Source organism: Heptranchias perlo, chromosome 13 (assembly GCF_035084215.1).
Source record: "Heptranchias perlo isolate sHepPer1 chromosome 13, sHepPer1.hap1, whole genome shotgun sequence".
Taxonomy (NCBI): Eukaryota; Metazoa; Chordata; class Chondrichthyes; order Hexanchiformes; family Hexanchidae; genus Heptranchias; species Heptranchias perlo.
In genome coordinates this window covers 58,635,871-58,663,544 of record NC_090337.1, presented here as the reverse complement: position 1 = coordinate 58,663,544, position 27,674 = coordinate 58,635,871, and the positions used below count along the sequence as shown (strand labels likewise).

The 27,674-nt window shown below is 48.5% G+C and overlaps 1 protein-coding gene across 4 annotated transcripts in view; it reads left to right on the top strand.

Annotated features, from left to right (window-relative positions):
* Positions 1 to 4,065: 4,065 nt before the first annotated feature.
* The window catches only part of yeats2 (YEATS domain containing 2), a 188,966-nt gene continuing 165,357 nt past the window's right edge, over positions 4,066 to 27,674 (top strand). For all 4 annotated transcript variants that reach the window (XM_067995545.1, XM_067995543.1, XM_067995546.1 and 1 more), the window contains exons 1-4: positions 4,066 to 4,184; positions 8,888 to 9,015; positions 20,605 to 20,702; positions 22,802 to 22,894. In XM_067995545.1, the coding sequence (XP_067851646.1) occupies positions 8,916 to 9,015; positions 20,605 to 20,702; positions 22,802 to 22,894 (291 nt within the window). In that variant the 5' untranslated portion in view covers positions 4,066 to 4,184; positions 8,888 to 8,915. The remainder of the gene's footprint in view (positions 4,185 to 8,887; positions 9,016 to 20,604; positions 20,703 to 22,801; positions 22,895 to 27,674) is intronic.

The following is a 27,674-nucleotide window of genomic DNA, read 5'->3' as shown; positions in this document are numbered from 1 at the left end:
TCGCATTTTCTCTCGGCTCTCCCTCCCCCTCCCCCATTCTCGCTCTCCCTCCCCCTCCATCAGCTCTCTCTCCCCACTCCAGCACTCTCTCTCCCCGACACTCTCTCTCTCCCCCCTCACTCAGCTCTCTCTCTCCTCCCTCCCCTCCATCTCTCTCTCCTCCCCCTCCCTCCCCCCCCCTCCATCTCTCTCTCTCCTCCACCCTCCATCCCTCTCCCCCCTCTCCCCCTCCCCTCCCCTCCATCTCTCTCTCCCTCACCCTCCACCCCTCCACTCTCTCTCCTCCCCCTCCCCTCCATCTCTCCTCCTCCCTCCATCTCTCTCCTTCACCCTCACTCCCCTCCATCTCTCTCCTTCACCCTCACTCCCTCCATCTCTCTCCTTCACCCTCCCACCTCCCTCCCTCTCCTTCACCCTCCTTCCTCCATCTCTCTCTCCTTCCCTCCCCTCCCTCCATATCTCTCTCTTCCTGCCTCCATCTCTCTCCCTCCCTCCCTCATCTCTCTCCCTCCCACCACTCTCTCTCTCCCTCCAACTCTCTCTCCCTCCCCCGCCTCTCACGCTCCCACCCCCTCCCTCTCCCTCCCACCCCCGTCCTCTCTCTCTCCCTCCCTCTACCCTCTCTCGCCCTCCCTCCCTCCCTCTCTCTCTCTCTCTCCCCCCTCCCCTCCATCCATTCTCTCTCTCTCCCTCACCCTCCATCCATTTTCTCTCTCCCCTCCCTCTCCATCTCTCTCCCGCCCCCTCTCCCCCTCCCCCCATCACTCTCTCTCTCTCCCCTACCTCCCTCTCACTCTACCTCCCCCTCCCTCTCTCCCTCCATCCTCCCTCCATCCATCTCTCTCTCTCCCTCCCCCTCCCTCTCTCTCTCCCTCCCTCTCCCTCTCTCTCTCCCTCCCTCTTCCCTCTCTCTCTCCCTCCCTCTTCCCTCTCTCTCTCCCTCCCTCTTCCTCTCTCTCTCCCTCCCTCTCTCTCTCTCTCTCCCCCTCCATCATTTCTCTCTCCCTCACCCTCCATCCATTTTCTCTCTCCTCCCTCTCCATCTCTCTCCCGCCCCCTCTCCCCTCCCCCCCATCACTCTCTCTCTCCCCTACCTCCCTCTCACTCTACCCCCCCCCCCTCCCTCTCTCCTTCCACCCCCCCCTCCCTCCTTCCACCCCCGCCTCCCTCTCTCCTTCCATCCCCCCCCTCTCTCCTTCCATCCCCCCCTCTTCTTCCCTCCTTCCACCCCCCCTCTCCCCTTCCATCCCCCCCTCTCCCCTTCCATACCCCTCTCCTTCCATCCCACCTCTCCCTCCATCCCCCCTCTCCCTCCATCCCCCCTCTCTCTCCCTCCATCCCCCCTCTCTCTCCCTCCATCCCCCTCTCTCTCCCTCCATCCCCCTCTCTCTCCCTCCATCCCCCCTCTCTCCTTCCACCCCCTCCCTCTCTCCTTCCACCCCCCCTCCCTCTCTCCTTCCAACCCCCTCCTTCTCTCCTTCCACCCCCCCCTCTCCCTCTCTCCTTCTATCCCCCCTCTCCTCCCCCTCCCTCTCTCCCCCCTCCCTCTGTCCCTCCCCCCTCTCCCTCTCCTTCCATCTCCCTCCCCCCCTCTCCTTCTCTCCTCCACCCCCCTCCCTCTCTCCTTCCATCCCCCCTCTCCTTCCATCCCCCCCTCTCCCTCTCTCCTTCCACCCCCCCTCTCCCTCTCTCCTTCCACCCCTCCCTCTCTCCTTCCACCCCCCCTCCCTCTCACCTTCCACCACCCTCTCTCCTTCCACCACCCTCTCTCCTTCCACCACCCTCTCTCCTTCCACCACCCTCTCTCCATCCCCCTCCTTCTCTCCATCCCCCCCTCTCTCCTTCCATCCCCCCCTCTCTCCTTCCATCCCCCCCTCTCTCCTTCCACCCCTCTCTCCTTCCCCCCCTCTCCTTCCCCCCTCCTTCCACCCCCCCTCTCTCCTTCCCCCCCTCTCTCCTTCCCCCCCTCTCTCCCTCTCTCCTTCCCCCCTCTCCCTCTCTCCTTCCCCCCCTCTCCCTCTCTCCTTCCCCCCTCTCTCCCTCTCTCCTTCCCCCCCTCTCTCCCTCTCTCCTTCCCCCCCCCTCTCCCTCTCTCCTTCCCCCCCTCTCCCTCCCCCCTCTCCCTCTCTCCTTCCATCCCCCACCTCTCCCTCTCTCCTTCCATCCCCCCCTCTCTCCTTCCATCCCCCCATCTCCCTCTCTCCTTCCATCCCCCCGCCCTCCCTCTCTCCTTCCATCCCCCGCCCTCCCTCTCTCCTTCCATCCGCCCGCCCTCCCTCTCTCCTTCCATCCCCCCGCCCTCCCTCTCTCCTTCCATCCCCCCGCCCTCCCTCTCTCCTTCCATCCCCCCGCCCTCCCTCTCTCCTTCCATCCCCCCGCCCTCCCTCTCTTCTTCCATCCCCCCGCTCTCCCTCTCTCCTTCTCATCCCCCCCTCTCCCTCTCTCCTTCCATCCCCCCCTCTCCCTCTCTCCTCCATCCCCCCCTCTCCCTCTCTCCTTCCATCCCCCCTCTCCTCCCCCCTCCCCCTCTCCCCCTCCCTCCATCCTCTCCCTCTCCTTCCATCTCCCTCCCCCCCTCTCCTTCTCTCCTTCCATCCCCCCTCTCCCTCTCTCCTTCCATCCCCCCCTCTCCCTCTCTCCTTCCACCCCCCTCTCTCTCCTTCCACCCCCTCTCTCTCTCCTTCCACCCCCCTCTCTCTCTCCTTCCACCCCCCCTCCCCCCTCTCTCCTTCCACCCCCCCTCTCTCCTTCCATCCCCCCTCTCCTTCCACCCCCCCTCTCCTTCCACCCCCCTCTCCCTCCATCCCCCCCTCTCCCTCCATCCCCCCTCTCTCCCTCCATCCCCCCTCTCTCTCCCTCCATCCCCCCTCTCTCTCCCTCCATCCCCCCTCTCTCTCCCTCCATCCCCCCTCTCTCTCCCTCCATCCCCCCTCTCTCTCCCTCCATCCCCCCTCTCTCCTTCCACCCCCCTCCCTCTCTCCTTCCATCCCCCCCTCTCCCTCTCCTTCCATCTCCCTCCCCCCCCTCTCCTTCTCTCCTTCCACCCCCACTCCCTCTCTCCCTCTCTCCTTCCATCCCCCCCTCTGCCTCTCTCCTTCCATCCCCCCCCTCTCCCTCTCTCTTTCCACCTCCCCCTCCCTCTCTCCTTCCACCACCCCCCCTCTCTCCTTCCACCACCCCCCCTCTCTCCTTCCACCACCCCCCCTCTCTCCTTCCACCCCCCCCTCTCCTTCCACCCCCCTCTCTCTCTCCTTCCACCCCCCCCTCCTTCTCTCCTTCCATGCCCCCCCTCCATCCCCCCTCCTTCTCTCCTTCCATGCCCCCCCTCCTTCTCTCCTTCCATCCCCCCCCTCCTTCTCTCCTTCCATCCCCCCCCTCCTTCTCTCCTTCCATCCCCCCCCTCCTTCTCTCCTTCCATCCCCCCCCCTCCCTCTCTCCTTCCCCCCCTCTCTCTCCCTCCATCCCCCCTCTCTCTCCCTCCATCCCCCCTCTCTCCTTCCACCCCCCTCCCTCTCTCCTTCCATCCCCCCCTCTCCCTCTCCTTCCATCTCCCTCCCCCCCCTCTCCTTCTCTCCTTCCACCCCCCCTCCCTCTCTCCCTCTCTCCTTCCATCCCCCCCTCTGCCTCTCTCCTTCCATCCCCCCCCTCTCCCTCTCTCTTTCCACCTCCCCCTCCCTCTCTCCTTCCACCACCCCCCCTCTCTCCTTCCACCACCCCCCCTCTCTCCTTCCCCCCCTCTCTCCTTCCCCCCCTCTCTCCTTCCCCCCCTCTCTCCCTCTCTCCCTCTCTCCTTCCATCCCCCCCTCTCCCTCCATCCCCCCCTCTCCCTCCATCCCCCCTCTCTCCTTCCATTCCCCCCTCTCTCCTTCCATTCCCCCTCTCTCCTTCCATCCCCCCCTCTGCCCCCCTCTCCCTCCATCTCCCCCTCCCCCCCACTCCATCCCCCCCTCCCCCCCACTCCATCCCCCCCTCCCCCCCACTCCATCCCCCCTCCCCCCCACTCCCCCCCACTCCATCCCCCCCTCCCCCCCACTCCCTCCCCCCCTCTCCCCCTCCCCATCCCTCTCCCCCTCCCCCGGTCTCACTCCCCCTGGCTGCTGCTGCTGCCGCCGGTCCTGTTGCTCTGGGTGTCCGCCTTTCTCTGTCCTCTCTGGGTGCTGTGCCGGGTCGAGCGGCGGCTGGAGGTAGGTGCAGGAGCCGGGCGGTGCGGTGCGGGGCTGAGCCGGTTGCTGCCGCCACTCCCGTTACTTTTCCCTCCGCTTCTTTTCTCGCTCCACGCGGAAAGGAGGCCTCGGGCTTTCAGCGGCCTTGATTAGCTGCAGCTCCGCAGAAGTCGGTTAGATTTCGGGAGGAGATACCTGGGCCGGGAGTGAGGAAGAGGCCTGGGGCGGGAAGGAGGGATTGATGGTCGGGGGGAAACGGGGTGAGGGGCATAGAGGGGGGGGGGTGAGGGGCATAGAGGGGGGGGGGGTGAGGGGCATAGAGGGGGGGGGGTGAGGGGCATAGAGGGGGGGGGGGGTGAGGGGCATAGAGGGGGGGGGGGGTGAGGGGCATAGAGAGGGGGGGGGTGAGGGGCATAGAGGGGGGGTGTGTGAGGGGCATAGAGGGGGGGGGTGAGGGGCATAGAGGGGGGGTGTGTGAGGGGCATAGAGGGGGGGGGGTGAGGGGCATAGAGGGGGGGGTGAGGGGCATAGAGGGGGGGGTGAGGGGCATAGAGGGGGGGGGTGAGGGGCATAGAGGGGGGGGTGAGGGGCATAGAGGGGGGGGGTGAGGGGCATAGAGGGGGGGGTGAGGGGCATAGAGGGGGGGGTGAGGGGCATAGAGGGGGGGGTGAGGGGCATAGAGGGGGGTGTGTGAGGGGCATAGAGGGGGGGGGGTGAGGGGCATAGAGGGGGGGGGGTGAGGGGCATAGAGGGGGGGTGTGAGGGGCATAGAGGGGGGGTGAGGGGCATAGAGGGGGGGTTGAGAGGCATAGGGGGGGTTGAGGGGCATAGAGGGGGGGTGAGGGGCATAGGGGGGGTGGGGAGAGGAGGACTGAGGGGGGGATGGGGACTGGGAGTGAGGGGCACAGAGGGAGTGAGGGGGGAACAGGTGAGCGGCATAGGGAGTGAAGGGGGGTCAGGGGGAGTGAGGGGGGACAGAGGGAGTGAAGGGGGAACAGAAGAGGTGAGCGGCATAGAGGGGGTGGGGACAGGGGGAGTGAGGAGGTGGGGACAGGGGGAGTGAGGGGGTGGGGACGGGGAGTCGAGGGACAGGGTGTGAGGGGGAACACGGAGTGAGGAGACGGGGAGTGATGGTTGGATGGGGAGTGGGGGGGAGTGAGTCGGGTGGCAGGGAGTGAGGGGGACGCAGAGTTGGGGGGGCGGGAGGCAGGGAGTGAGGGTGCAGAACATTCTGTGGGGGGAAGGGGAACAGCCAGAAGTCGTGGTCCATGTGGGTACCAAGGACATAGGAAAGAAAAGGGATGAGGTCCTGCGGTCAGAGTTGTAGGAGCTAGGGAGGAAGATTAAAAAGCAGGACCTCAAAGGTAGTAATCTCAGGATTACTACCAGTGCCTCGCGCTAGTTAGCGCAGAAATAGGAAGATAAGGCAGGTTAATGCATGGCTAGAGACATGGTACAAGGGGGAGAGCTTCAGATTCTTGGGGTAATGGGACCAGTTCTGGGGCAGGAGGGACCTATTCAAGACGGAAAGGTTGCACCTCAACAGAGTTGGGACCAATGTCCACGCGAGGAGGTTCACTAGTGCTGTGAGAGAGGGTTTAAACTAATTTGGCAGGGGACGGGCGCCAGGATGTAACATTAGAAAGGAAAAACGAGGGTGCACAAAGGATTGGGAGAGACAGATAGCACTAGAGTAAGAAATAGTACAGTATTAGGTAGGATCAGACTAAGAGAGAATACGAGAAGGCCTAAGATAGGTTTAGAGTGTGTAAACGCATGAAGCATGGTAAATAAGGTTGGTGAGCTGCAGGCGCAATTAGCCACATGGGAATATGATGCAGTGGTGATAACGGAGACCTGGCTGAAAAAAGGGCAGGATTAGGTACTAAATATTCCTGGATACAAGATGTTCAGGAAAGATAGGGAAGGAACAAAAGGAGAGGGGGATGGTAGATTAAGGAGAATATTGCAGTGCTGGAGAGAGAGGATGTCCTTGAGGGGTCAAGGACAGAAACTATTTTGTTAGAGTTAAGAAACAATAGAGATGCCATTACACTACTGGGTGTATTCTATAGGCCACCAACTAATGGGAAGGATATAGAGGAGCAAATTTGCAGGGAAATTACAGAGAGGTGCAAGAACTATAGAGTAATGATAATGCAGGACTTCAACTATCCTACTATAGACTGGGATAGTAATAAGGTAAAGGGCAAAGAGGGGGAGGAATTTTTGAAGTGTGTTTAGGAGAACTTTCTTGATCAGTATGTTTCCAGCCCAACGAGGAAGGAGGCATTGCTGGATCTGGTTCTGGGGAATGAAGAGGAGCAAGTGTCAGTGGGGGAACACTTAGGGAACAGTGATCATTGTATCATAAGGTTTAGATTAGATATGGAAAAGGATAAGGAGTATTTAGAGTAAAAATACTTAATTGGAGGAGGGCCAACTTCAGGGGGTTGAAAACGGATCTGGGCCAGGTAAATTGGAATCAAAGATTGGCAGGCAAAACTGTGATCGAACAATGGGCGGCCTTTAGAGAGGAGATGGTTCGGGTAGAGTCCAGGTACGTTCCCACGAGGGGGAAAGGGAGGGCAATCAAAGCCAGAGCTCCCTGGATGACAAAAGAGATAGAGAGTATGATGTCAGGTTGATAATACAAGTGAGAAGCAGGTTGAACATAGAAAGTACAGAGGAGAAGTGAAAAGGAAATAAGAGGAGCAAAGAGAGAGTATGAGAATAGACTGGCGCTCAACATAAAAGGGAATCCAAAAGTCTTCTATAGGCAAATAAATAGTAAACGGGTAGTAAGAGGAGGGGTGGGGCTGATTACAGACCAAAAAGGAGATCTACACATGGAGGCAGAGGGTGTGGCTGAAGTACTAAATGAATACTTTGCATCTCTCTTTACCAAGGAAGAAGATGCTGCCAAAGTCACAGTAAAAGAGGAGGTAGTTGAGATACTGGATGGGCTAAAAATTGACAAAGAGGAGGTACTAGAAAAGCTGGCTGTACTTAAAGTAGATAAATCACCCGGTCCGGATGGGATGCATCCTAGATTACTGAAATAAATAAGGGTGGAAATTGCAGAGGTACTGGCCATAATCTTCCAGTCCTCCTTAGATGGTGGTGCCAGAGGACTGGAGAATTGCAAATGAGGGTGTAAGGATAAACCCGGCAACTATAGGCCAGTCAGTTTAACTTCAGTGGTGGGGAACCTTTTTGAAACGCTAATCTGGGAAAAAGTTACTAGTCACTTGGACAAGCATGGATTTGTTAAAGGCATATCGTGTTTAACTAACTTGATTGAGTTTTTTGATGAAGTAACAGAGAGGGTTGATGAGGGCAATGCAGTTGATGTGTATATGGACTTCCAAAAGGCGTTTGATAAATTACCATATAATAAGCTTGTCAGCAAAATTGAAGCCCATGGAATAAAAGAGGCATGGATACGAAATTGGCTAAGTGAGTGTGACAAAGGAGAAAGCCTCCGAAAGCTTGTGATTTTAAATAAAGCTGTTGGACTATAACCTGGTGGTGTAAGACTCCTTACATTTGTCCACCCCAGTCCATCACCGGCATCTCCACATCATGCCTGACAGGGAAACAGAGGATTTCAACGATCCAATGTGATCAGAGTTATGTGCCATAATGATGCCCTCAGGATATTAAGATATTAACACAAACAAAACTCTTTTGTAATCTGCAAACGCAGTCATTGCAGCTTGCACAAGGGGGATGCACAAGGGGCCAGAATTGTTGGAGTGCTGTTCTCAGAGGGTTATAGGGCTGGAGGGGGTTTCAGAGATGGGGAGGAAGGATTTGAACTCTAGGATGAGAATTTTAAATTTAAGGCGTTGGGTGATCGGGAGCCAATGTAGGTCAGCGAGCACAGGGGTGATGGGTGAACGGGACTTGGTGTGAGTTAGCATATGGGCAACAGAGTTTTGGACGAGCTCAAATTTATGGAGGGTGGAAGATGAGAGGCCGGCTAGGAGCGCATTGGAATACATAGTTGTTTAAACTAGCAAATGGTGAGAATTCATTGCTTTCTTCCCCCACTAATGGCGGTGTCCATGCAGGCAGGGGCCAGAGAAGCTGCTTAAATGATCTGTATGCGACCCTTCAGCCAAAACAGCGACTACTGAGGGAGTGCTGCACTGTTGGAGGTGCCGTCTTTCGGAAGAGAAGTTAAACTGAAGTCCCGTCTGCTCTTTCAGGTGGTCGTAAAAGATCCCATGGCACTATTTTGAAGAAGAGCAGGAGTTCTCCCCAGTGTCCTGGGCCAACATAGCTAGAAACAGATTATCTGGTCATTACCACATTGCTATTTGTGGGAGCTTGCTGTGTGCAAGTATCTTCCCTTGTTTCCTACATTACAACAGTGACTACACTTCAAAAGTACTTCATTGGCTGTAAAGCGCTTTGGGATGACCTGAGGTAGCGAAAGGTGTTGTTATATAAATGCAAGTTCTTTCTTATATCTTCACTGGCTGGTTGAGATTAGGTGCCTGCCATAGAAGGTGTTACTGGTGCCCTCTCACCCCATGACACGGTGTGATAGTACACCGAGGCACCGTTACCACCAGACAACCTGCCGGAAAAGCAGCTGCCTTTGATTTAGGGGACGTGTGACCTCCTTGCCCCTGTGGTCGGTGTGTTTCCATCCCTTGCACGTTTTATATTGTATCTTAAGTAAATGATCAGAATGACTGAACTTTTCATTACAGAACAAAGTGTCTTCAGCTTTTTGTGAAGATGTCGGGCATGAAAAGAAAAATCGAGGACAAGGACCCGGACTACGAGGATATCTCGGTCTGTCGTCAGGACAAACGACATAAAGTGATTGAACATTCAGGTGAGGAAGTGCAATCACTCTCCATTTTATTGCTTCAGAAAAGAAACTCTCGCATTCTGACGTTTTGTGCTCACACTTCGGTAATATTTTAAACCACTGTGAATTGACAAAAAAACCCATTCTGGTTCTGGAAAGGTGTCGTTTGCCTTTTGCTTGTCTCACGCTGGAGTAAAGTCTCTTGGGTGCCGGCAGCTCTCCGGTACCTTGTCCAAATGGCCATTCTTCACACAGAAAGTATATCGACAAGATATTGAACTGTAGAGGGCATCATACCCCAGACTGATCCTCTTCTCGCCTGACGACCGCACCTGCAATTTCCAACGGGGTCACTGGATAGTGTTCCAGAGTGGCAACCCTGGATGATTTCCCCCTCCCTTATTTATTTAAGGGGGAAGACTGAGGCCAATTAGTGGTCTCTACTAAGCACCTGATTTTGTTCGAATGGGGAGATTGGAACAATGAAGTCACTCATTAATACGGAGCTGGGAAATCATGTGCTCCCTGTACTTTCTTTAAATGACACTTACCTCTGTGTTTCCAGTGAGCCGCAGAGCCAGTCTCGCTGTTACTATGTGCATATTTCCCTCTTTGACCCCCCTTGTCCAAAATAATGTTCTAGCATTAGGCCAGCTTCGCCCACATCGCTGTGTCACACCAGGCTGCTGGGTGATATTACAGCGACTTCTCACTGGTAAAAGTGGAGTGGACCTGTGATGATTGAAATTGTTAAAAGATGAGGAATTTTGGAATAAGAAAGGAAGTCGGGGAACTTTTTCACCCAAAGGGGTAATCGAGTTGTGGAATAGGTTACCAGGAAAGGATTTGCTCTTCCTCTTCCACGTATCCTCATTGTGTTGAAATCAAGACTTATCACTGACTCCTACTGTAACCCATTCTTCCCCAGGACCTCAGAACTGTGGAACCCCTCACTTTCCTCGGTCTTCCCTTTTTCCTACAATCTAAAGGCTTTTAAAGCACAACCTAAAACCCATTTAACTGAATTTAGAACAATAGAACTATTGATGTTTACAGCACAGAAGGAGATCATTCAGCCTCTTTGCTAGAGCAATGCAAAACGAAAACCACTGCCTGGCTCCCTTTCCATAGCCATGTATCTTCCTCTGCTTCAAACATTTATCCAATTTTACCTTCAACGATGCATTGGTCTCTGCCTCAACCACTTCCTGCGGCAAATCGTTCCCTGCTCCACCAACCCTCCATGCAAAGAAATTGCTCCTAAACTCTCTTAGTGAAAACTTAAAATTGATGCTCCCTTACCCCTGACTCCCTAGCACTATTCACTCTATCAAGACCTTTCATAATTTTAAAAACTACAATTAAATCTCCTCTTAGCTTTCTCTGCTCCAGTGGAAATAGTCCCAGTATCTCAGACCTCTCCTTATACCTATAGTTTTCCACCCCAGCATCTGCCTGGTGAATCCATGCTGTACGCCCTCCATAACTTTAATGTCCTTTCTATAATGGGGTGTCCTAAACTTCACACAGTACTGTGGCTAAGCAATGTTTTGTACAAATTTATCATTCGTCTTTACTCTTGTACCCTGTGCCACTATTTATAAAACCCAAAATACCATTGGTGTTCTTTATGGTTTTATCTACTTGCCTTCACATGTTCATCCTTTGACTGTATACTCCCATTCCTTGCTTTCCCTCCCAAAAAGATATTATCTCACACTATCCACATTAAATTCTCCCTGTCTGCTGCCTGACTATTACTCTAACCTGTCTATATCACCCTGAAGTCGTCCCTGCTGTCTGTTAACCAACTTTCCATCTATGCTGCTATATTTTCCCTGGTATCATCCACCTGAACAAGCCTCTTGTGAGACACCTTATCAAATGCCTTCTGAAGATCTATATACACTACATCTATAGCATTCCCTTTATCTTTGTCACTTCATCAAAAAAACGCTATTAAATCTGCCAAATTTGAGGGGGTACCTCATGCATTGTCTGCTGGATTGCTCCTGAGGAACAGCATTGAACTCATTCAGATTTAATTTCTACTTTGGTCAGTGTACGTGTGTAAAATTCCCTTGCGTTCTTTAGTGCAGTCATTCATCTGTTTACTTTACTTGAATTTGTTAACTGTTGCACTACCTGAGCAAGTTAAAGTGCCTTGAGTTGTGAGTGAAGTTCTGGGGAGAGGTTGCCATGAATTGAGATCCCTCAACCCCCCACCTCTGCCCATGTATGTGTACCAATGTCCCGAGCTTTACGATAGGACTGTCTCTTTGGTTTGAAACCTTAGATTTCAGTGACCAGAGCGGGTATCTCCCTGCAAGGCGACGGTGCTGGGTTTCGGTAGGTCCCATGCTCGATGTTTTGTGTTCGCACCTGCAGCAGATTTTTTGTTCTTAACGGAGATAAGGACCGTGGATAAGTGGATGTTGTGATGGGGTGAGGAGGATGGTGGGCTCTTGCTGGATGGATGAAGTAAGATGGGCCGAATGGTCGCTTTCACCTGTATCTGTCCTGTGGAAGCAATTATTTCTCACCCCGTTGAATGCGCTAGAACCCTGAAATATTTAAGTGTTGTCAGCATGTCCTATTCTTCAGGCTGCTCATCGCCTGCGCTGTGCATCTTGTTTATTCTGGGGCCCCGGGCAGTGCGGTTGCAGCCAGAAGGTGCTCTTACCCCTCAGCTGGGGCACTGCATTGGGACTCAGTAGTCCTGATCTAGGGAGGGGGGAGTCAGCTGGATTGCTGTTCAGTGACGTTCCCGAGGGAAAGTGGGTGAGGTCAGGATCAGGTTCGGCCCTGGTGTCCCCGCAGTCAAATAGTCAACGGACACATGAAGTTTGGACACGGCGGACTGGGGGGTGACCGTGAAGCCAGACCCCCAGCAAAATTTCAACACCTTCAGAAGAATGGGAGAGAAACCCACCTCTGTGTACCACTTGTGAACAGTTCTGATCTCCATGTTATAAAGAGGATATAGAGACGCTGGAGAAGGTACAAAAAAGATTTACAAGGAGGGATACCAGAAATGAGAGGATATACTCATCAGGAAAGGCTGAACAGGCTGGGCTCTTTTCTCAAGAAAAGGGAAGGCTGAGGGGTGACCTGATAGAAGTCTTTAACATTATGAGAGGGTTTGATAGGGTAGATGTAGAGAAGATGTTTCTACTTGTGGGGGAGACCAGAACTAGGGACCATAAATATAAGATAGTCACTAACAAATCCAATAGGGAATTCAGGAGAAACTTCTTTACCCAGAGAGTGGTTAGAATGTGGAACTCACTGCCACAAGGAGTAGTTGAGGCAAATAATGTAGATGCATTTAAGGGGAAGCTAGATAAACACATGAGGGAGAAAGGAATAAAAGGATATGTTGATAGTGTTAAATGAAGTAGGGAGGGAGGAGGCTCGTGTGGAGAATAAACACCGACACGGACCAGTTGTGCTGAATGGCCTGTTTCTGTGCTGTTTGTTCCATGTAATTCTATGTAAAAACCAAGAAAGAAGGATCTCTGGAAACGGGACAGTGCTGTGCGGCTCTTATAGTTGCATCATTGCCGATATTTTTTATGGTTTTCATCTACAAGCACCACCCGATATTACACATAGAATGGCAGAGGGGGCAAGGGAGAGAGACAGAGAGTCATCCTCCTTCGCAGCAGGTAGCAATTAGAGGAAAAAAAACGGAGCCATCTGATTGCTCTTTTTTCCACATCTTACCTGTTCCTGATTGGTTTTTGCTGGCTGAATCAAACTGACTCATTCACATTTAATCAGCTGGTTGTTTGGCTGATAACTTATTAGATGAGCACTTATTTCAGCCAGTCACTGACATTTGCCCTCCGGATGTGGGGCGGTTTGAGGTGTGACGCCTACGAGGCCACACTTTCAGGTGTGACTCCTCTGTGTCACGACAGGTGTGTGCTAGAAGTATGACTCTTAATTATATAGATAGAGTGATATTTATATTGATAGCGGGGGACGGGGAAGGGTCCACAAGTTAAAAATGAGAAAGTTGGCACCTGCGGAATTTTGTTCCTACCTTGTAGAGGATTCTCGGAACAGAAGTGTTGGAAAAGCTGGAGGGAACAGTTGTGAATTTACCAGATCTAAGCTGTCGGGTTGCAGGAAATGGTTGGCATTGACAGGACCCGCCTATGGTCCTGGAACAACAGGGTGGGGAGAGGGAGCTTCCAGTGTGCACTCACGCACCAAAGTAATTAAAAAAGATGCAGGTGTAAATCTCTGCTCCAGCAGTTACTGCAGTGCTCACTATCTGCATCGCTTATACTCACACCCTGGGCTGAGTGAAAGTCAGAAGTTGGAGGGCTCACAGCACTCCTGACTCTTGTTTATTTGATTATTTCCATTTAATTGCTTCCTTAATGTTCTCCTCTTCTCTGTTGCAAAAAGACTTGCATTTATATAGCGCCTTTCATGACCTCGGGGTGTCCCAAAGCGCTTTACAGCCAATGAAGTACTTTTTTGAAGTGTAGTCACTGTTGTAATGTAGCAAACGCGGCAGTCAATTTGCACTCAGCAAGGTCCCACAAACAGCAGTGTGATGATGACCAGATAATCTGTTTTTAGTGATATCGGTTGAGGGATCAGTATTGGCCAGGATTCCCTTGCTCTTCTTCGAATAGTGCAGTGAGATCTTTTACATCCACCTGAGAGGGCAGACGGGGCCTCGGTTTAACGTCTCATCCAAAAGACGGCATCTCATACAGTGCAGCACTCCCTCAGTACTGCACTGGAGTATCAGCCTAGATTATGTGCTCAAGTCCCTGGAGTAGTGCTTGAACCTTCTGACTCAGAGGTGAGAGTGCTACCCACTGAGCCACAGCTGACACTGAAGGCTCTGGCTCATGCTGGAGTATGGATTTATCGGCTCAGGAAACCCTCCAGTACCTCGGCACCATCAGCAATGCCTTGCTATTCCTGTTGCTCTTTGTGGGATCTTGCTGTGTGAAAAATGGCTGCTGCACTTACCTACATAAGTGACTGCACTTGTGTGAAGCTCTTGGAGACATTTCTATCTGCTGAGTCAGGCATGTCCAAGCTTTTAGTCTTTGTGGTTCCCATACATGTGCCCCATGAAGCCTCAAGGGCCACATATGTAAAGTTTAAATTCTTCTTCCGTTAATTTGCAGATACCTCGAGTTGCTGATATGTACAGATCTGATTTAGGATTTATCCACCAATGAGGCAACAGCATTAAGCACTGCCCTTTCCAAACCTCCAGGCCTCCAAAATTGGGGGGCTGAAGTTTGGGCACTCCTAGGAATACAGTGCTATATAAGGGCAGACTCTTCTATTTCGGTAAAAGTAATTCCCATCTAATCTTTAGGGCAGTGTTACTTCCCCTAATGCTGTGCAGGATGTCACAGTTTCAGTCCTTCAGCGATGAGTAATGGAGATTATATATCAGCTGTTTAGGAAGTGCCTTTGGCAGAAGGGTTACAGACATGCTGCCTGCCGAGGGGCATGGGGGAGGAGTAATAGGAGAGTTATTTATTTTTGACGGAGAGCTCTGTAATGCGCAGCCCTGTCTTCTGACTGGAGCACTTCCATGCGGGTGTGCAGGTTAAAGCAGGCTGGCAACGTTGGGAGTACATCTAATGTTATTCCTATATTTGAAGTGGGAGATAGAACAAGTCCAGGGAACGATAGACCAGTTAGCTTAACGTCGGTGGTAGGCAACATAATAGAATCTTTACTCGGAGATGTATAGAAAGACATCTAGAGAAGAAAATACAATAAAGAATAGTCAGCACAGATTTCAGAAGGGAAAGTCATGCTTGACCAACCTTACTGAATTCTTTGAAGAAGTAACAGAAAAAATAGACAAGGGTAATGCGGTAGATGTAATATATTTGGATTTTCAAAAGGCCTTTGATAAGGTACTGCATTGCAGACTCATGGCTAAGGTCAGAGTATGCGGAGTCGGGACAGGTAGCAGAATGGATAGCAAGTTGGCTACAAAACAGAGAGTAGGGGTTAAGGGTAGTTACTCAGACAGGCAAACGGTGAGAAGTGGTGTTCCATAAGGATCGATGCTAGGACCACTGTTGTTCACAATTTACATTAACAATTTGGATTCGGGAATCAGAAGTACAATTTCAAAATTTGCGGACGACACCAAATTGCAGGGTGCAGAGGAAAGTATGCATCAAAGTGCAAGAGGACATTAATAAACTTGCAGAATGGGCGTGTAATTGGCAAATGAATTTCAATATAGAAAACTGTGAGGTGGTGCATTTTGATAGGAAGAATAAGGTCGCCACATACTGCTTGGTTAATAAGAGTCTAAGCGGGATAGAGGATCAAAGGGATTTAGGGGTACAGATACAGAAGTCACTAAAAGTAGCGACATACGTTTATAAGACCATAAAAAAGGAAAATCAAGCACTGGGGTTTATTTCTAGAGGGATAGAATTGAAAAGCAAAGAAGTTATATTAAACTTGTATAGAACCTTGGTTAGACCTCACTTGGAGTACTGTGCACAGTTCTGGTCTCCATATTATAGAGAGGATATAGAAGCATTGGAAAAGGTGCAAAAAGATTCACAAGGACTGAGAGGATATCCTTATCAGGAAAGGCTGAACAGCCTGGGACTCTTCTGTAGAAAAGAGAAGGCTGAGGTGTGACCAGATAGAGGTCTTTATGATAATGATAGGGTTTGATAGGGTGGACGTAGAGAAAATGTTTCCATTTATGGGGGAGTCCAAAACTATAGGTCATAAATATAAAATAATTGCTAATATATCCAATAGGGAATTCAGGAGAAACTTCTTTACCCAAAGAATGGTAAGAATGTGGAACGCGCTACCACAAGGAGTAGTTGAGGCAAATAGCATAGATGCATTTAAGGGGAAGCTCGATAAGTACATGAGGCAGAAAGGAATAGAAGGGTATTCTGATAGGGTTAGATGAAGTAGGGAGGGAGGAGATGCATGTGGAGCATAAATGCTGGCATAGACCAGTTGGGCCGAATGGCCTGTTTCTGTGCTGTAGTTTCGATGTATTTCAGTGTATTGATTACAAAATAAGCTGTGACACCAGCCAAAAGAATATTCCAGAGTTCTAGCTGTTGCCCCAGATTACATCAGTTTCCTGTCTTTATGCAAATCCAGTCCAACCAGTTATGTTTAAAAGTGCCAGTGAGTGATATGCTTTTAACGCCCACTTTTTCACCAGCTCATCGTAACCGATCCAATGAATACAAAGTTAATTTTACAATTTTCCTCTGTTCATTATTGCAACTCTCAAAATCCACTTCTAAAGGATTCACGCACCTAAGTGGCAGCAGAATGTCTAACACTGTAAGTAAAGCCGTGAACCCAGGAGGTCAGAATAATAGCTAACTGGGAATGAGTTAGAAGTTAAATGTATAGAATAACCAATCCTTGGGAGGGTAGAGTTGCCAACTCTGGTTGGATGTATTCCTGCAGATTTCATCACATGACCTCCTGCCTCCAACTCTCCCACCCAGTCAAAAAGCCATTTTTTCCCATCTCCAATATTTTTATAACTAATAAACAAAAGTGTTCAAAGTAAATAAAAAAACACTCAATTTTTTTTTGCTACCCCTATGATTTCACTCCTGGATTTTTGCTCGCAGCAATGTCTAGGAGATTAATTTTTAATTCCTGGAGACCCCAGGACCAACCTGGAGGGTTGGCAACTCTACCTGGGAGTGAGTTACTGTGATTAATTGAGGGGTTTAGATGATTTATATAGAGAATAATGGATACCCATGAGTGAGTTACAGACTGTAATCTAATCAAGGGGATCAGATGATTTATGTATAGAATAGCTGTTACCCGGGAGTGAGTTACAAGCTGTAATTTTAATCAAGGTGTTCAGATGATTTATGTGTAGAATAGAGGATACCCGGGTGTGAGTTACAGACTGTAATTTTAATCAAGGAGTTTAGATGATTTACGTAGTTATATATAGAATAACAAACGCAGGAGGGTTTTATCAGCTGGAATCTAATTAAGGGATTTGGATGGATTGGCCTGAGGATAACAACAAGGAAATATGTCTGGTGAATTAAAGTTTTGAGACATAAAACCTTTGGGCAGCAGTTCATGAATAGCTTGTAGGCAGATCAAATTTCTGATGTTACTTTGAAAACTCCAGAGACAAAAAACACAAAAGGCGTTAATCTAACAAACTTACAAATGTGAAAAAATGAAACAGAAAAACAAGAAAACTGTTTTTCTTCCCCCCCCCCTCCGCCCCCGCCAAAATACACTACTTTGCATTTTTCAGCATTGGACTGCATCTTTTTTTTATTTGTTCATGGGATGTGGGCGTCGCTGGCGAGGCCGGCATTTATTGCCCATCCCTAATTGCCCTCGAGAAGTTGGTGGTGAGCCGCCTTCTTCAACCGCTGCAGTCCGTGTGGTGAAGGTTCTCCCACAGTGCTGTTAGGAAGGGAGTTCCAGGATTTTGACCCAGCGACGATGAAGGAACAGCGATATATTTCCAAGTCAGGATGGTGTGTGACTTAGAGGGGAACATGCAGGTGGTGTTGTTCCTATGTGCCTGCTGCTCTTGTCCTTGTGGTAGAGGTCGCGGGTTTGGGAGGTGCTGTCGAAGAAGCCTTGGCGAGTTGCTGCAGTGCATCCTGTGGATGGTACACACTGCAGCCACAGTGGTGAAGGGAGTGAATGTTTAGGGTGGTGGATGGGGTGCCAATCAAGCGGGCTGCTTTGTCCTGGATGGTGTCGAGCTTCTTGAGTGTTGTTGGAGCTGCACTCATCCAGGCAAGTGGAGAATATTCCATCACACTCCTGACTTGTGCCTTGTAGATGGTGGAAAGGCTTTGGGGAGTCAGGAGGTGAGTCATTTGCCTCAGAATACTCCTGCAGCAATGTCCTGGGGCTCAGATGATTGGCCTCCAGCAACCACTACCATCTTCCTTTGTGCTAGGTATGACTCCAGCCACTGGAGAGTTTTCCCCGATTCCCATTGACTTCAATTTTACTAGGGCTCTTTGATGCCACACTCAGTCAAATGCTGCCTTGATGTCAAGGGCAGTCACTCTCACCTCACCTGCTCTTGTAGCCACAGTATTTATGTCGCTGGTCCAGTTAAGTTTCTGGTCAATGGTGACCCCCAGGATGTTGATGGTGGGGGATTCGGCGATGGTAATGCCGTTGAATGTCAAGGGGAGGTGGTTAGACTCTCTCTTGTTGGAGATGGTCATTGCCTGGCACGAATGTTACTTGCCACTTATGAGCCCAAGCCTGGATGTTGTCCAGATCTTGCGGGCACGGACTGCTTCATTATCTGAGGGGTTTTGAATGGAACTGAACACTGTGCAATCATCTGCGAACATTTCTGACCTTATGATGGAGGGAAGGTCATTGATGAAGCAGTTGATGGGCCTAGGACATTGCCCTGAGGAACTCCTGCAGCAATGTCCTGGGGCTCAGATGATTGGCCTCCAGCAACCACTACCATCTTCCTTTGTGCCAGGTATGACTCCAGCCACTGGAGAGTTTTCCCCCTGATTCCCATTGACTTCAATTTTACTCGGGCTCCTTGGTGCCAAACTCGGTCAAATGCTGCCTTGATGTCAAGGGCAGTCACTCTCACCTCACCTCTGGAATTCAGCTCTTTTGTCCATGTTTGGACCAAGGCTGTAATGAGGTCTGGAGCCGAGTGGTCCTGGCAGAACCCAAACTGAGCACCGGTGAGCAGGTTATTTTTTTTATTCGTTCATGGGATGTGGGCGTCGCTACCGAGCCACTCTTGGCGATGGACATTGATAGTCCCCCACCCAGAGTACATTCTGTGCCCTTGCTACCCTCAGTGCTTCCTCCAAGTGGTGATCAACATGGAGGAGGACTAATTCATCAGCTGAGGGAGGGAAGTAGGTGGTAATTAGCAGGAGGTTTCCGTGCCCATGATTTTGACCTGATGCCATGAGATTTTAAGGGGTCCGGAGTCAATATTGAGGACTCCCAGGGCCACTCCCTCCTGACTGTATATCACTGTACTGCCACCTCTGGTCAGTGTGTCTTGCCGGTGGGACAGGACATACCCAGGGATGGTGATGGAAGGTTCTGGAACGTTGGTTGAAAGGTGTGATTCTGTGAGTATGGCTATGTCAGGCTTTTGCTTGATGAGTCTGTGGGACAATTCTCCCAATTTTGGCACAAGTCCCCAGATGTTAGTGAGGAGGACTTTGCAGGGTCAACTGGGCTTGGTTTGCCTTGTCCGGTGCCGAGAGGTCCGTCCGGTTTTATTCTTATGACTTTTTTTTAAGCGAGATTGTGCAACTGAGTAGCTTGCTAGGCCATTTCAGAGGGCAATTAAGAATCAACCACATTGCTGTGGGTCTGGAGGGAGTCACAGATAGGCCAGACCGGGTAAGGACGGCAGGTTTCCTTCCCTAAAGGGCATTAGTGAACCAGATGGGTTTTTATGACAATCCGGTAGTTTCATGGCCACCATTACTGATACTAGTTTTTTTTTAAATTCCAGATTTTATTTAATTAATTGAATTTAAATTCCTCAGCTGCCATGGTGGGATTTGAACTCATGACTCTGGATTACTAGTCCAGGCCTCTGGATTACTAGTCCAGTAACATAACCACTATGCTACCACTGCCCACTCCACTAACCTTTCTAAGTCCTCTGGCGATCTCAGCCATTCTTCATCAAGAGAGCTATAAAAATATGTTCTGTGCAGAGGCAGTAAGACTTGCCAAGTATCCCCAAAGTCTAGACAGGATTGCTGTGAATATTTGATGAAACATGTTGAGAACCTGATGTGACCTCCAGCAGCTTCATTCCCACAACAGTGGCCTCGTGAACAGGATAGCTTATGGTTTCGTAGGTGGAAGAATTTTTATTTTGTTCAACTTGCCAAATTCCTTGGAACATCTTTTTGCAGAAGTTCAGTGATCCTCATCCATGTTTAGTGAAACCTGTACCCATCGGCTTCATAGGAACATTGGAATAGAAATAGGCCATTCAGCCCCTCAAGCCTGGTCCACCATTCAGTTAGGTTATGGCTGATCTGTACCTTGACTCCATCTACTCACCTTGGTTCCCTAACCCTTGATACCCTTTCTTAACAAAAACCTATTAATCTCAGTTTTTAAATTTTCAATTGACCCCCAGACTCAACAGCTTTTTGGGGGAGAGAGTTCCAGATTTCCACTGCCCTTTGTGTGAAGAAGTGCTTCCTGACATCACCCCTGAATAGTCTAACTCTAATTTTAAGATTATGCCTCCTTGTTCTGGACACCCCCACCAGAGGAAATAGTTTCTCTCTATCTACCCGATCAAATCCTTTAATCATCTTAAGCACCTCAGTTAGATCACCCCTTAATCTTCTATATTCAAGGGAATACAAGCCTAGTCTATGCAACCTGTCCTCATAACTTAACCCTTTTAGCCCTGGTATCATTCTGCTGAATCTACGCTGCACCCCTGAATCTATAGTGCACCCCACCTTCATGTGGTTAGTGACTGTATGTACCACCTACATCACCTCTAAGCCCCTGGGCGTCTGTGCTCAGGTCTCTATTAACTCTAATGCTTACTATCCAACTGAATGATCCCTACTTTTTCCCTTGTAGCACGTGAAGCCACTCTGCAGAAGATTGAAGTTATCATTAAGGAGCAGTTTACAATGGAAATGAGGAACAAAGAGCACGAGATTGAGATTATAGACCAGGTAAAGGCGTCAGCTGTGCTCAACACCTGTGACATTTGCGCTGCTGCTCACTAGGTATCTGATAAATTTGTGCTTCTGTTGGTTTCAATCCACCAATCCAAAAGGCAGTCAATCGCAAAGTGTCTGGTTTAGCTTCGATCGGAAGTACTGGCGTATCTAATGTGGATCACTTGCTCACTTTGCAGCTGACATTTTAATAAAAATTGAATACGATACCTTCCTAAATAGCATTCCTTTTCATGTAATCCACTTCTAGGATTAGTGATTGAAGCAGAAACAATGCCAACTATTCAAGATTAGATTGGATAGGTGGATGAAGAAAATGTGATTGAAGGAATATGGGAACAGGGCAGGTAAATGTGATTAGAACTATTTGCTCTCATGGAGAGTAAACGCCAACGTGGACTGGTTGGGCCGAACATCCTGTTTCCTTGTTGTAACTTCTGTGTATACCTGGAACGCCAAAACATTGCCAAGTTACACAGTGAACATCAGATTTTTCCTGTCACGTTAGTCCTTTCACATTCAGCATTTTGCAATAAAATGATGTAAGGCATTTACTGAGTCAAAGTGCTTCAGCTGACACACGACAGGAGGTGAGGGAATGTTCCTTCCTAATATTGGTATCCTTGTAGTTGCTTTGTCTTCAATTTGATTGCAATTCCCTTTCCTCTCCCTCCCTCCATCTAGTCTAGTGTTAACGGGCTAACTTTATATCATGGACCACAATCCCACTGAATGTCTTGCTCGATGGCCATTCTCAGGCATGATTGTAACATGATGCACCTGGAGGATGCAGATTTCTGCCTACAATTCCCCACATGGTGAACTCCTAATTTCAGTCATGCCACGGTAGACAGTTGCTAAATGGAGGTCAGGCATTTCTCCACATTAAGAGAAAGAATTCTATTTTAAGGGGACCCTTTCACTTGCTATATGGCAACGGGGACAACCTGGAATCCCAACAGCATTCTCTTGCCTTTTGTTACAGAGCACAAAAAGGAGAAGGCATGGGTACTGGATCCCAGCTCCGCCAACATCCCACAGCCAGATAGGCTGTGAACGGAGGCCCAAAGTTACAGGCAGCAGTCTCGTACTCCATATTCCACAGATGTAGAACCACTTTAAATATTGGATACTTCTGAACTGCATCCTGAAACTGATAAGCAGATTCCAATTTACAGAATTCCCCAACCAAACTGCAGTTAAACTCAGATTGGGGTGAGCCTTTGCCTCAGTGGTAGCATTCCCACCTCGGAGTCAGAAGGAGCAGGGTTCAAACCCTGCTGCAGACAGTCCCTGCGAAACCGGAGCTCCGGCTCTGAATTCTGGGTTGACGTCCAGCGGGATACTCGTGTCCAATGGGTGTGGATGGCCCCCCTCATTGTGTGGATTGTGAGAGTCCGTAAAACCCTCCCGCTCTATTGACTGGTACAAAAGCTGGTAACGGCCATGGAACGAGCCTGTCGGACTGTTAATCAGCCTGCGAATCCTTCCACTACTTCATGGGGAAGATACAAAAACAACAACTCAGATTGACTTCAGGCTGTGTTTACTTAACAACGATTAGATTTTGTAGTCTCAACGAGGCACGGCTCCACCTTAGCAGAATAATACATTGTGTTTTACATGGTATAACGCTCTTGTCCACATAAAACAACATAGATATATATGTAAAAGTTTTGAGTCCGTCACACTTCAAAGTGTCAAAAGTATTTAAAAAAAGAAAGAATGACAGTCATTTCGCACTAGTTGCTGACCCATTGCCAGAAATTTATAACCGCCAACATCATTAATCTCTGATTGTTTGTAGGATCTCCCATTTACAGGAATTAGATTTGTGGCCTTAAAGGGACAGCATAGATTAAATAAAGATGAACCTTACCAGCAGAATAATTACATGGCGCAATATTACTCTTGTAATCAAACAGTGCAGCGTCTGACTTACAGTGAGCAAAGCCATGGGAGATCTAGTAATTTCTGAAATTCTGCATCTTCAAAGGTTCTTTTAGGATATCATTTGTAAATGAGAACATTTCTAAACAGTTGCACGTTGTAGCTTAAAAAATAAATGATTAAGTATCTGCTTGTTTCTAAAGCGCCTGAACGAGGCCAGAAGGATGATGGACAAACTTCGTGCCTGCATCGTGGCCAACTACTACGCATCAGCCATACAGCCCAAGGTGACTGAGGTAAGATGGGAGGGGGATTGAGAGTGAGTATTCTGTTCGACCATTGGTGGTTTTGGCTCTGTAACGTTGCTGCGCGATTAATGTGTCGTGATTGGGTTCAGTATCTCGATGAGCTTTCTTTTCTCTTCTGCATGATCTTGTAATGGCTGCCAGTGTGATTATATAAAGATGGCTGTCTGATTGATATGGTGGTCCAATCCTTCCAACCAGATAAACACAAAGCAAAAGTCTCGTTATTTAACTGGATCATTTGAATCTAAAGGGAAGGCGGGAAGATTATGTGCTGCCAATTAAGTTGATGTAAGGAATGGATTTGATTTAAAGCATTGATTTATGAAATCGCTGATAAATTGTTAGAGTAAAGCATTCCAACAAAACTTTTACTTTAAGATTTGGGCCCAAATAAATGGATAAGTCACCGGGTCCTGATAGAATGCACCCTAAGCTGTTGAATGATGTCACTGAGGAGATAGGAGAGACACTGGGCCCAATTTTTCCGTCCTTCTTCAATGTGAAAATTGTGCTGTGGAACTGGGGAGCAGCTAGTGTAACACCTTTGTTCAAGATGGGAGAGAAAGATAAACCTGGTAGTATAACATCAGTTAGAATCCATATTTCAAGATACATTATTAAGCATTTAAATATGCATGGGTTAATCAAGGATAGCCAGCATGGATTTGTTAAAGGCAAGTCATGTTTGACAAATTTAATAGTGTTTTTTTTGAAGAAGGGAAGGTAGTAGGTACAGCATATATGCATTTTCAGAAGGCAGTTAATGAGGTGGTTCACAAGAAGCATGTTAAAAAATTCAGATGTATGGTTTAAGAGGGAATGTAACAGCATGGATAGAAAGTTCGTTGACCGACAGGAAACAAAGAGTAAGAGTAAATAGGTATAAATGGGATACACAAGCTCGAAGTTTACTGATGACGCAAAAGTAGAGGGTTTGACAAATAGCGAGGACTGTAAAAGATTTCAGGAAGACAGTGACAGGCTAGCAGAATGAGCAAACAGGAAGGAAGGGTCATCAGTTTAGAATTCTCAATAAGAACAGAGATCTGGAGAGAGGTTAGGAGATATCTCTTTATGCAGCAGGTAAGTTGGAGCATGAAATGCTTTGTCATGGAGTGGTTGAGGCAGAGACTGTTGTGTCTTTTTAAGAACATAAGAAATAGGAGCAGGAGTAGGCCATATGGCTCCTCGAGCCTGCTCCGCCATTCAGTAAGATCATGGCTGATCTTCTACCTCAACCCCTCTTTCCTACCCGATCCCCATATCCCCTGATTCCCCTGGAGTCCAAAAATCTATCAATCTCAATCTTGAATATACTCACTGACTGAGCATCCACAGCCCTGTAGGGTAGAGAATTCCAAAGATTCACAACCTTCTGAGTGAAGAAATTTTTCCTCATCTCCATCCTAAATGGCCGACCTCTTAACTTGAGACTATGACCCCTAGTGCTAGACTCTCCAGCCAGGGGAAACAGCCTCTCTCAGCATCTACCCTGTCAAGCCCTCTAAGAATTTTATACGTTTCAATGAGATCACCTCTCATTCTTCCAAACTCCAAAGAATATTGGCTCATTCTACTCAATCCCTCCTCATAGGACAACCCTCTCAAACCAGGAATTAATCTAGTGAACCTTCATTACACCCCCTCTAAGGCAAGTATATCCTTCCTTAGGTAAGGAGACCAAAACTGTACACAGTATTCCAGGTGTGGCCTCACCAGAGTCCTATATAATTGCAGCAAGACTCCCTTGCTCTTGTACTCCAACCTCCTTGCAATAAAGGCTAACGTGCCATTTGCCTTCCTAATTGCTTGCTGTACCTGCATATTAACTTTCTGTGATTCTTGTACAAGGACACCCAAATCCCTCTGAATACGAACCTTTCTTAGCCTCTCACCTTTTAAAAAATATTTTGCTTTTCTATTCTTCCTACCAAAGTGGATAATTTCATATTTCCCCACATTATAGTCCACCTGCCACCTTCTTGCCCACTCACTTAATCTGTCCATATCCCTTTGCAGACTCTTTGCATCCTCCTCACAGCTTACTTTCCCACTTAGCTTTGTATTGTCAGCAAACTTGGATATATTACACTCGGTCCCCTCATCTAAGTCATTGATTATACATTGTAAACAGCTGAGGCCCAAGCACTGATCCTTGTGGCACTCCACTAGTTACAACCTGCCAACCTGAAAATGATCCGTTTATTCCTACTCTCTGTTTTCTGTCTGTTAACCAATCCTCAATCCGTGCTAATATATTACCCCCTCAAGAGCCCTAATCTTGTGTAACAACTTTTTGTGTGGCACCTCATCGAATGCCTTTTCAAAATCCAGATACACTACATCCACTGATTTCCCCCTTATCTACCCTGCTAGTTACACCCTCAAAAAAACTCTTAATAGATTGCCAAACATGATTTCCATTTCATAAAACCATGTTGACTCTGCCTTTTTTTTTGTTCATGGGATGTGGGCGTCGCTGGCAAGGCCAGCATTTATTGCCCATCCCTAATTGCCCTTGAGAAGGTGGTGGTGAGCCGCCTCCTTGAACCGCTGCAGTCCGTGTGGTGAAAGTTCTCCCACAGTGCTGTTAGGTAGGGAGTACTAAGATTTTGACCCTGCGACAGTGAAGGAACGGCGATATATTTCCAAGTCAGGATGGTGTGTGACTTGGAGGGGAACGTGCAGGTGGTGTTGTTCCCATGTGCCTGCTGCCCTTGCCTTATCATATTTAAGGGAAATTTGGATAAATATTTGAAGCAGAGAAAGATTCAGGGGTATGGGGAGGGAGTGGGCAGCGGGTTTAGCTTTGGATTGCTCTAGCAAAGAGTCAGCATAACACGATGGGCTAAGTGACCTCTTTCGGTGCTGTAAATTTCAGTTGTTTTAACTAGGCTTTTAAAACTCAGGCTTTGAGTTGGCTAATCACTACTTTCTATTTCACCTTGCCCTCTCTCCTGCTCTTTTCAACCTTGGTGGTGTCCTACACTTTTGGCCCTGGCCCTTTGCCTGGGGTTCTCATTAAAAGAAAAGGACATCCCTGTTTTCCATAAGTTATAAGTCATTGTAAAGTGTGATTCAGAACTGGTGCTGTTGTCACAGTCAAGACACCACTTGTTGCTTTGAAGGCTAATTCAATCAAGGCTGATGGGTGACATCATGCTCTGTGTCAAATGAAAGGACCCTCTGATAATCCAGGGACCATCTTGGGGTCTTGAGTTTTCCATTTGCTGTGTCGGAAGCTATAAGGACTCATCGATAGAGAATTCACCTAAAATAATTTACAGCCGCAGAATGCATTTCCAAAAACTTGCTGAGAGGTGCTGCAAGAATTTCAAACTCTTTCTTTTTTAAACAGTCAACCCACTTTATTATATAGTGTAAGTTTAGTTATTGTACAGTGTTAGTATCTTGCTAATCTTCCTGACTTTTGTATGTAACTTTATTGTTAATTAAACCTGACAAGGCAGTTTAGCCTGCAAACTGTGGTTTGACTGTGGTATTTTTCCACTTTCTGAGGTGAGAGGAGAGGATGCTGGGTATCCCACATATTCTGCAATAAACGATTTACCGTGATTCAGTTTAATTCTTAGATCGAGGTTATGTTAACCCCACTACACGACAGAGAATAGAGATAAAGGATTCCGGTTAGAAGGCAATCAATCTTCTTATAGAAACATAGAAAATAGGAGCAAGAGTAGGCCATTCGGCCCTTCGGGCCTGCTCTGCCATTCAAAATGACCATGGCTGATCGTCTAACTCAGTACCCTGTTCCCACTTTTTCCCCATATCCCTTGATCCCTTTAGCGTTAAGAAATATATCTATCTCCTTCTTGAATACATCTAATGACTTGGCCTCCACTGTCTTCTGTGGTAGAGAATTCCACAGGTTCACCACCCTCTGAGTGAAGAAATTTCTCCTCATCTCGGTTCTAAATGGCATACCGCATATTCTGAGACTGTGACCCCTGGTTCTGGACTCCCCAGCCATCGGGAACATCCTCCCTGCATCTAGTCTGTCTAGTCCTGTTAGAATTTTATATGTTTCGATGAGGCCATCTCTCATTCTTCTAAACGCTAGTGAATATAGGCCTAGTCGACCCAATCTCTCCTCATACGTCAGTCCTGCCATCCCAGGAATCAGTCTGGTAAACCTTCGTTGCACTCCCTCCATGGCAAGGACATCCTTCCTCAGATAAGGAGACCAAAACTGCACACAATACTCCAGATGTGGTCTCACCAAGGCCCTGTATAATTGCAGTAAGACATCCCTGCTCCTGTACTCAAATCCTCTTGCAATGAAGGTCAACATACCATTTGCCTTCCTAACTGCTTGCTGCACCTGAATGCTCGCTTTCAGCGACTGGTGTACAAGGACACCCAGGTCTCGTTGCACCTCCCCTTTTCCCAATCTATCACCATTCAGATAATAATCTGCCTTTCTGTTTTTACAACCAAAGTGGATAACCTCACATTTATCCACATTATACTGCATCTGCCATGTTCTTGCCCACTCATCCAACTTGTCTAAATCACATTGGAGCCTCTTTGCATCCTCCTCACAGCTTCACATTCCACCCCAACTTTGTGTTGTCTGCAAACTTGGAAATGTTACATTTAGTTCCCTCATCCAAATCGTTGATATATATTGTGAATAGCTGGGGCCCAAGCACTGATCCCTGCGGTACCCCATTAGTCACTGCCTGCCACCCTTAGAAAGATCCGTTTATTCCTACTCTCTGTTTCCTGTCTGTCAATCAATTTTCAA